This window comes from Ciconia boyciana, chromosome 9 (genome assembly GCF_034638445.1).
Source record: "Ciconia boyciana chromosome 9, ASM3463844v1, whole genome shotgun sequence".
NCBI classification, from domain to species: Eukaryota; Metazoa; Chordata; class Aves; order Ciconiiformes; family Ciconiidae; genus Ciconia; species Ciconia boyciana.
Window position 1 is genome coordinate 35513905 of NC_132942.1, and position 9584 is coordinate 35523488.

The window sequence follows — 9584 nt, forward strand, 5'->3', positions numbered from 1 at the left end:
GTATACAGTCCAAACTAAGTTCTGGCTAAGACTGAGCCTTCTAGCCTCCAGTGATCTCACAGTCTGAACAAGGTCTTGAGAGACTCCATAAAGTAGATTTTTTTCTGAAATACAAAAAAAAATCCTAGGCCTCAGAAAATAAACTGCATTTGAGTAAGTTTTTCCTGTTTTCACAACAAAAAAGGGGAGGAAAGCACATTTGCAAAAACATATGAGCTAACAGTGTGTAAGACAGAGGAAAACATCATGCACAAAAGTAAAGTGAAATCAAGCCAGACATACCTGAGTTGTTGAGAGGCGAAAAACAGGGCCAGTTGTGGGCACTGAAAGTCTAGGTGAAATGTTGGTAGGACCTTGTCCCTGTGTTTGTACTTGAGCCTGCATTTGAGCCTGTGCTAGAGCCTGCTGAGGCACCATTACAAGCTGTCCAGCATCCGTGCGCACCAAGACCATACCTAATGAGAACAAAGTAACAATAACTATAGACTGAAGAATAATATATAAAGAACTATCTAACTACAGCATACAGAATAACATTAACATATAGCACTGTACATTTTTCTTTATACTGTATCTTTTTTTTTTTATTATGGTATAACATGAGATTTTATTTCAAAGAAAAGGAGCCCCTACTAGCAGACAAAAACTAATACTCAATTCAGTTTGGAATTCAAGTAACTGCAGTTTATGGATAACAGCGATGAAAAAAAATTTGTCACTTGAGTGTACAGGCGTACAGCGACTTGCAGCAGTCTAGCCAGGGTCAGCAGAATAAAATTAGAAAGCAATATTCATTAAAAGTAAACTATAACAACAATCCAGTAGCTGAGAACAGAATTCAGTATGAACATACCAGGACAATGACATGAGAGCTTTACTAAAACAACAGCTTCAGGGGATGTGTACATGCAAACATTAGGCCAGACACATTTCTGAGTATACAGTATTTGAGATTTAGTTAATTGTTGAGCATTAACACATGGATTTATTTGGGACCCACCATCACTGTATTGGGAGGCACTACCTGTGGTTCAGACATCAAGAAAAAATATCGTCATACCCAGAGAACCAACACAACTACTCCTCAGCACAGAATCATACAAGTGCAGATATTTTAGGAAAACACCAAAGGAATTGTTTTCAAATTAACTGAGTACTTGGCAAGTGTTTTCTAAGACTTTCTGGAAGTAAAGGATAATACTTTCAGATTATTTTCTAGTAACACATTTCACAAATAGAGGCCTTCTACACAACACAGTCAGTGCCAACAAGTTTTGCCCCAAGTGTAACCGGCCTAAGTTTTCCACAATCAGCAGGACAGAAAAGGGGAGACAATGGTTAAGTTGGTCACTGGATCATCTGGAGCTTCACACTTATTCAAGATCACTGCAAAGCATGTGATGTGCTTCCTCTAGTCCTCTCAGAATTAAGAAGCAGTTCCCCAGCCAGATTATTTTACAAGAATTTCCAAGTTCGTTCCAGAATACATTTTAATAATTTAACCTAGATAGGATACAACGTAGGATATAATGGGTCTATAACCAGAAAAACATCTTGCCTGTAACTACTGGAGAACCAAAAAATATGGATCTAGGAAGTCAACTTTTATTCTGTTGATAAAGTCAGTAGATGTCGTTTCCGCAACTTATCTCTACGTGCAAATTGCTTCATATATCTTTTTTAACTTTTCAAGGGAAAATAAAGAAGGTACAAGCTTACATCCACTTCTAATTATTAGCTTCCCAGAAAAAAAACACCTCAGCAAATGGATGCGGCTTGCAACATATCATGAGGATAAAGAAATTTGAACAGTATTACATCAAGCAAGTAACAAATTTCAAAAGTACCTTGTACCAAGAAAGTCTTTCTTTCAGTGTCTGACACAGAAATACAAATCCCAGTCCTGGGATGAACACGAGTGAACTGCAGCACCAATAAAAGCCCTCACTCACGTAGTCTTAGGTGCTCCCAGCCAACCGTCACTGATAAAAGCATGAAGAGAAGGCAAATTTCTGCTACTACAAATTAAAGACTTGTGGAAATCAAGCTTTAAGATAAAAGGCACAGAGAGCTACAGCAAGGACCACATCTAAAAGACACAATCCTAACTCTCTTTCAAAGCCCAGAGAGTAATTTTTAAAAGAAGAGTTGGGGGAAAAAAAAACACACCATAAAAATTATTTTAAAAGATAGCATTTTAGGTTCACTAGCCCTTCAAGCACCAAAGCTCAGGGTTTGTATTTATAGAAAATTCTGTAAGCAGGTGATGTATTTGATACACACCGTTCCTAAACCATCTGGACACACAAAAATTAGTACGTTGCCAACTGGCCAAACAGGTATCGCTTCTCTGATTATGTTGTGAACCTTATATAAAAATCCTCATAGGATAATGCCTGCTATGCATTAAAAAACACACACTCTATTGGCATTACACTGATTCACAGGTGTTTTGTTAATTTAACTTCCAATTTTATAGAACTCATTCTGAATAAAAAAAAAAAAGAATGGAATGGACAAATTAATTGCAATACATGCCACACAGTTTCAAAAAAGTTGCAGACATAATTACCATTATAGATGCATAAATTTTCACGTATTAATGTTATGTTTTAATTCAGTTTGGAGGACTTCAAATTTCTTTTACTGAACAATATGTACAAATTAGAATCTGGTTAAATTATGAAATTAATTTTTCCTGTCAGCCATGTCAAGATGAAATACACAATTTTTGAGTATTATATACTAAAATAACCTATTCTCAAAAACTGATTCTAAATTTCTGCTTTAGACAGAAGTTTACCATATGGGAGTTTCAAAATAAATTAAAAATGATCCACTAATTTAAAGAGTAAAAACTCAAAAATAACATTGCATTTTCTGAATACCTTCATCTTAGAACATACTGTCTTCATATTTATGCAAATTTAATGGATTTCAAACTATCTCATAACAAAATAAAATTATAACTTTCCACAGTATTATTTCTGTAACATTTTCTAAACCTTGGACCAGATTGATTTTAAGGGCTCTGTTTTCCTCTTTTGTTTGAAAATTAAGTAGCAGAACCAAGTACTGACACAATAAACTTCAGAAACTGTATGCAAAGTTATGATACACATTATCATATGTGTATATTAATTATCAAACAGATTAACAACAGGAAATCAAAGGCTAAAGGCACTAATACAGTCTGAATAGCAACATCTTATCTGTTTTAAGTTAGTTAGGTCTTCATGAAACCACTGAGCTTTATCTGGTTGGAGCATTAGAATTTGGAGCACGAGTGTCATAAACTACAGCCAAAGACACAACTACTGAAAGTCCACTTAGAAGCAAGCTTCTACACCATCACATTTTTGCTCCACTTAGCTAATAAATATCAAATATTTTAAGAAACATGGTGGAAGAAGTAAGTTATTTCAGACTACATCGATAGCTCCGCATATTATCATGCTATTGATATTAAAAGCAAAAAATAAAAAATTAGTTCAAATGTTAAATCATATCCTAAATCAAGAAGGCACAAAGTTACCAACTTTTTGCAACATGGAAATCTAAGTAGGGGACCACAGAACCCTTCAAAATTTCAGATGAATCACTATACAATTAGAGTAGAAATCACTGAGATGAAGGGATGCTGTTTTGGTTAGTTAGCAACCTTGCTGAACTTACATCTTTAGTACTGACAGTTAAGAAACTAAAAGGAGAACAGACAGGACGCAATGGTTACTTCAGAGTTAGAAATAAAATCCGGTGATGTAAGGGCTGCCCAGACGCAGTGGAGAATGACACCATCACACTTACTGAAATGAAACATTTTAGATTAAATTACACAAATTAGCCTGTATCTTGCCACCTGATTGACGGCAGAAGACACTCTTCGAAAAAGGAAAACTTCTCAAGCCTATCAAGAGTAAAGCAGAAAACAGAGTCCTTCAAAGCATATATAAAATTATTCTAACAGCCCAGCTTTTTATCTCCTGCACAACTGCTCACTACACCATTACAAAATAACTCACCGTGACTGCCGCCCTCTCCCCAAGACAAAACAAGTAACTCATCAACCAACAGTCATAATTACTTTGCATTAGCAACCGCCCGTCCCGTACCAATTACATCCTCATTAACGGCAGCCTGTTTGTCAGACGTCGCCCTCGGACAGGTGTCTCTTCTTTTGTTTCCAGCACGTCGAGCAGCGGGAAGACAACTTTGGGGAAAAAAAAACCCTCAGCCAAGAAAAAAGGGTTAGAAAGAGCGGCGAGCCCGCGGCTGCTGTGTTTCCACTTACCGGGCGGGATAGTGAAGCCGGGGGGCAGCTGGATGGTGGTCTGCTGAGGCGGCCTCACGATCAGCTGGGGGGCCACGATCCTGGGGGCAGCGCCCAGCGCCGGCCTGGGCGACAGGGCCTGGGGGGCCGCGGGGGCGACGGGGAGGGCAGCGCCCGCCTTGGCGACGCCGACCGCCGGCTTGGGCGCGGCGCCGGGGGCCGCGGGGGCCGGCGGGGCGCAGTTGGCGACCGAGCCCTGTCCCGGCGGGGCGGCCGCGCCGGCAGCGGCGGGCGCGGGGCTGGCGGAGTTACTGAGTGCGTTTACTGCGGGGAGCGGGCCGTGCGCGGGCTTGGTCTGTGCTGTGGCGGCGTCGGCTCTGCCGTGGCTGCTGACTGGTGGGACTGCCGCCGGCCGGCCCCCGGCGCCCTCCCCGTTGGGCGCCGCCTCGCCGGGGAGCGGCGCGGTCGCGGCGGCAGCGCCCTCCGCCGCTCCCGCCGGCCCGCCGCCCCCCGCCGGGGTCCCGCTCCCCCCCGCGGCGGCCGCGGCCTCGGCGCGCTGCGGCGGCGCGCTGTCGGCGGCGGGCGGGCTGCCGCCGGGGCTGGGGCTCCCCGCGTCCCGGGCAGCGGCGCCGGCAGCCACATGGTTGTTGACAGGCTGGGCAGGGGCGCCGGCGGGCGGGGGGGCGGCGGGCTGCGGCGGGGCAGGGGCGGCGGGCGCGCCGGGGCTGCTGCCGCCGCTGCTGAGGAGAGCCGCTCCATGTGATTGCTGCACACTACTACTGTTTACACTCACTCCCCTCCCTGCCGCCGCCGCTGCCGCCGCCGCCGCTGCCGCCGCCGGGGGGGACGGGGACGGGAGCGGCCCCTGGGCAGGGGCTCGGCTCTCCGCGGCGCCGGGGCAGCCCGCCGCCTCCTCTGCCCCGGGAGCGGGAGGAGGCGCGGGATGCCCTTGCTGCTGCCGGACGGGGCTGCTGCCCCCCGCTAGGCTCCCCTGGTGCTGCTGCTGCGGCTGCTGCTGCTGGGACGGGGCGGAGGTCCTGGGCTGAGGCGCCTCGCTGGAGCCCCGGCCGCCGGCCAGCTGCGATTCCAAGGAGCCCACCAGGTCGCTGACCGCCTTCTCGTCCACCTCCTCGGAGAAGAGCAGCATCTCTTCCAGGGGGTCCGAGGCGCCCGCCGCCATCTTGCGCTGAGCTGGGAGCCGGCCGCGCAGCGCGCAGGCGCGCCGGCCTCTGCCGCGCGCGGGGCATTCTGGGAGGGGCCGGCTTCCTCCTCCCCCGCCGGGGGGGGCGGGGCAGGGGCAGAGCGCGCCGCCGGCGGCCGTCGCCGCGGGGCCGTGGCCGTCTGCTCCGCGTCCTTCGAGGCCTGGTGAGATCTGCAGCGCTCCTGCGGAGTCCGGCCGGCAGGGTACGGGAGTGGCCCGGCGGCCTGATCCGTCTGGGCGAGGGACGGCTACGTGAGGGAGAGGGCGGGGGGGGCTGCTCCTCGGGCAGCCGAGGGGCCACAGCGTGTCCAGGCAGGTGCCTTAGCCATGCAGGGGGTTGTGAGAGCCCGCCATTAACTGTGTCTGTAGGGACTTCTGGCAGGGAGGTTTGAGGCATGCCTGAAAGCATGCATGTAGTCGGTTGTAGTGGCTCAGCTGCCTTACACACTAACTCCTTCAAAGGAGGGAACTTCAAGTGCTATTGAAGCTGTTTGAAATCCAAAGATGCACGCAGAGTACCGGCACTCAACGTTTGCACTGCTGTGTCCGCTTTAGAATTTTAGACATTTATGTCCAAAGCTACTGCTTTACCTAGACAAGAATGGTTGCAGTAATACAATTTCCTAATGTGGACACTGTTAACAGAAGACTTGTAAAACAAAAATAAGATTCTTGGCATTATCACAGCAGCTGCTCTGGTGGCATACTGTGTTCCCTCAGCATCCCCACAGGAAATTTGAAGTAGTTTATTTTGTTGCTAACACTTCAGCCATTGCACTGCTGTGCACCCTTTTCCCATCAATGCTTGCTTCATGCATTCAGAAATACCATTTAAGAGAAAGACAGCGGTCCTAACCCATCATTTCTTTCACTAATGACAGGGCAGTTTCTTTGGTGGGACCTTCAAAATAAATAATTTTTCCTGTGAATAACCATCACCCGCAGTTCATTGCATCTGTTTTTGCATGCAAGTGATAACCACTGTGGATTTGTGAAGCTGCCAGCAGAAAGCAGCTTGGATTCCACTATCTGTCTCTGCTGGCCTGCAATAGCATGGATGTCTGCGAACTTTGATGTATTTGAGCTGCTGCTCTGCAGCCTGAAATGGTGACTCATTCTTCATTTTGTGATTTACAGGATTTTCCAAGGAATTGAAAAAGGTGCATCAGTGAATAACCCACCTCCAATTGCACAATGCACTGATGGAAACGAGTGAAGGGCTCACAGTGCACACAACTCTTCTCCATTCCCAGACTCAATCTGTTAAGTCATACATTGTATGACTTGCTTGAGTCACAAGATGGAACTGCTAATAACTGGTTTGTTACCATCCGTTTCCTCTCAATGTAGGTTATATTTTTATACAGGGTAGTTTTTCCTGATTGTCTGTTTATACCTTTAGGAGCAGGTTTATGATGAATCAAAATAAACCACTTTTAAAATGCATTAAAAATAGGTTGCACCAGTTTAATTAGGATAACTTTAAACATCTCCTGAAATTAAACCAGTGCATATTTCTTAAATAAAGTGGCCAGTAAAAGTACTGAAGGCCCAAAGGTGTGGTCAGGATGTATAAACAGGAGACTGTGCAGTAAGTGAACGTGAAAGCACAGTAGTGCTTATGAAAAACAGTATTAAGTGTACGCAGGAGATCTATACATCAAAAATTTGCTTAGCAAATGAGTATTGCTTTTATGGAATGCTACAGATGAATTAAATTTGGACTTTTAATTTAATTAAACATAGTAGACTACTACTCAATTTACTATTGCACAAAAATAAAGATTATTCATTTGGGTTGGAAAAATATCAGAATCTATCCAATATTACTTTGTTAGGAGTCCCACATTTTATTAATTTTGTGAGAGAAGATTCCATGCTTCCTTCACTTATTTGCTCTGATCCTGGACTTCATTTGCATACCACTATCGCCACAGTTTTTATAAGAGAATAGAAAGTTAGACATATGATTCTGCAACTACTCCTGACTACGAAAAAAGTTTTAGTATACATTTTTCTAACACTATGGCTTTAAACTGGGTGTCTCCATAAAAACCATCCAGGAGGAAAACTTTATTGCTTTGTAACTTCAGAAGATAAAAAGTAATCTTCCCACCAGGAGAAAATGGCAAGTCATGATTTATAAGACAGGTTTCAAAACTTAAAGAAATTACCTACTTTTAATTACAATTTTAAAGTACATTTGTGGGTGGCTAATCTGTAAAACATTAATTCATATTTCTTCCCACTCACCTCTTCTTAACTGAGCCATTTTATATGCATAAACACACAGAATAAAGAAGTATAACAGAATATTTTATTTAATAAAACATGATGTATACTGATTCACATTGGACTCCTTTCAAGTCAAGAAGTGATGACATACATAAGAATGTATATAAACTTGTTGATGAAACTGGCTTTGGGTTTGTGCTTTGACGTATTTCTGAACATATTTGTTGCTCTTTCATTATTAGGAGTTAAATATGTATAGAATAAAAAAAAAAAAAATCTAAGAGACCACTGTGATCATCTCATCTGATTCTTAAAATACAATCCTTCCTGAATTATTTTTTGTTTGAAATAGAGAATGTCTATTAGGAAAGTTAACTTCCAACCATCATTTTAAAATTGCCTGTGAAATAAAATCCACCACAAAACTTGTTAAATTGCTCTTCAGTTATCAACACTGTTAAACCCTGTGCCCTGTTTCCACCCTAAGTTTTTCATTAATAACTCACCACATAATATACATCCACTGCCATGTTAAACTGCAGGGAATAATAACAGTTCACAGACAAATATCTTTTTGTTGTCTAAAGAAGTGAAAGCACTTAGAAAAGAGCACTATTTTTCTAGTATGTGACATGGGTTTCTTTCAAATACACAATTCCAGCGCATTCAACTATACAATTTAACTATCGTAAGTTCAAAATTCACACCAAAATGGTACCTACCAGGTTTAGATAAGATTTTGAGATAACTTCTTAAAATGAATTTACAGAACTCTTTACATATATAATTGAAATTCACTTTACACTATAAAAACATTCTTTCAACTGCTGATTTTAAGTATGAATCAGAAATTATAAATTCCACAAATTAGAGAGCACAAAGATGGCTAGACTAACCAACAGCTGTTCTAGAAATATGTCTAAATTTAGTTTCATGTATTTCAGTTGCAATGGAATTTCTTTTTTATATATGGCTTATAGAAATTTAGGAGTTTTTGTTTTGAAGGTAATTGTAATTGTAGATATTTGTCTGTGCTCACCTAGACAGGATTTGGTAGAGAGGCTTGGGAAAATTTGACATCAAGAAGGTTCCAATTTAACCCTTAAAAAGTTTTTCAAGGAGATACTTTTCTATTCCTTGCCTTTTTTTTTTTTTCTCCTTTTCTTTTATTCATTCTGGCCAACTTCTCTCTTTCAGAAATTGAAAGTAAACTCTGACAGTTTTCTGCTTGAATTATCTCCTGAAATGCTCATCTACTGTGTCCCATGCTCAAAGAAACGTCCATTTCTATTTCCTGTTCCACCATACAACCTTGGAACCCTAATTCTATAAATGGGAGTCTTCAACTACAATTTTGAGAGAGGCAGATGAGGGAACACTTAGGAAGATGTTGGCCAGAAGCAAAGCCACATGGCTCTTTGGGGCAAGTGGTTGTATTTCAAGGTATTCATCTCTTCCCCTTCTCTGTGTTCTTATGTCTATATTGAAGGCCTCACTGATCCACCTTTTCTTCCTTCCCCTCATGGTGTCCTCTCTCATCATTAGCCAGGGTCCCAATCTTCTCTGCAACCTCCCACAAATCTTTTTTTTCCTCTTCTAAGCCCCATCCATATCTGAAGCTGATGCATCACCTTCTGTAAGGAGGCAGGAGCAGGAAAACCATGTAATACAGACTGTAACTGATCCTCTAGATTGTAATTAGGCTCTCCACCTCCTCCAACATGTTGTTTTGTCACAGTTGAGAAGCAGCCACAGACCAACCTCTAGCAGTCAGGAAGACTCCCTCTCTCCTTCCATGTAACAGAACACAGGTATCTTTTGTTATTTTTCTAAACAGTAGCTTTACTTTGAGCTGAGTTACAAATGCTGATTTTCAAC

At 43.2% G+C, this 9584-nt stretch overlaps 1 protein-coding gene across 2 annotated transcripts in view; it reads right to left on the reverse strand.

The window, feature by feature from the left end:
- Positions 1-5486, reverse strand: part of LOC140656696 (transcription initiation factor TFIID subunit 4-like) — a 150344-nt gene extending 144858 nt beyond the window's left edge. For both annotated transcript variants that reach the window (XM_072872722.1, XM_072872721.1), the window contains exons 1-2: positions 4292-5486; positions 283-455 (exon numbers count right to left, since the gene is read on the reverse strand). In XM_072872722.1, the coding sequence (XP_072728823.1) occupies positions 283-455; positions 4292-5450 (1332 nt within the window). In that variant the 5' untranslated portion in view covers positions 5451-5486. The remainder of the gene's footprint in view (positions 1-282; positions 456-4291) is intronic.
- Between the last annotated feature and the right edge of the window lie 4098 nt (positions 5487-9584).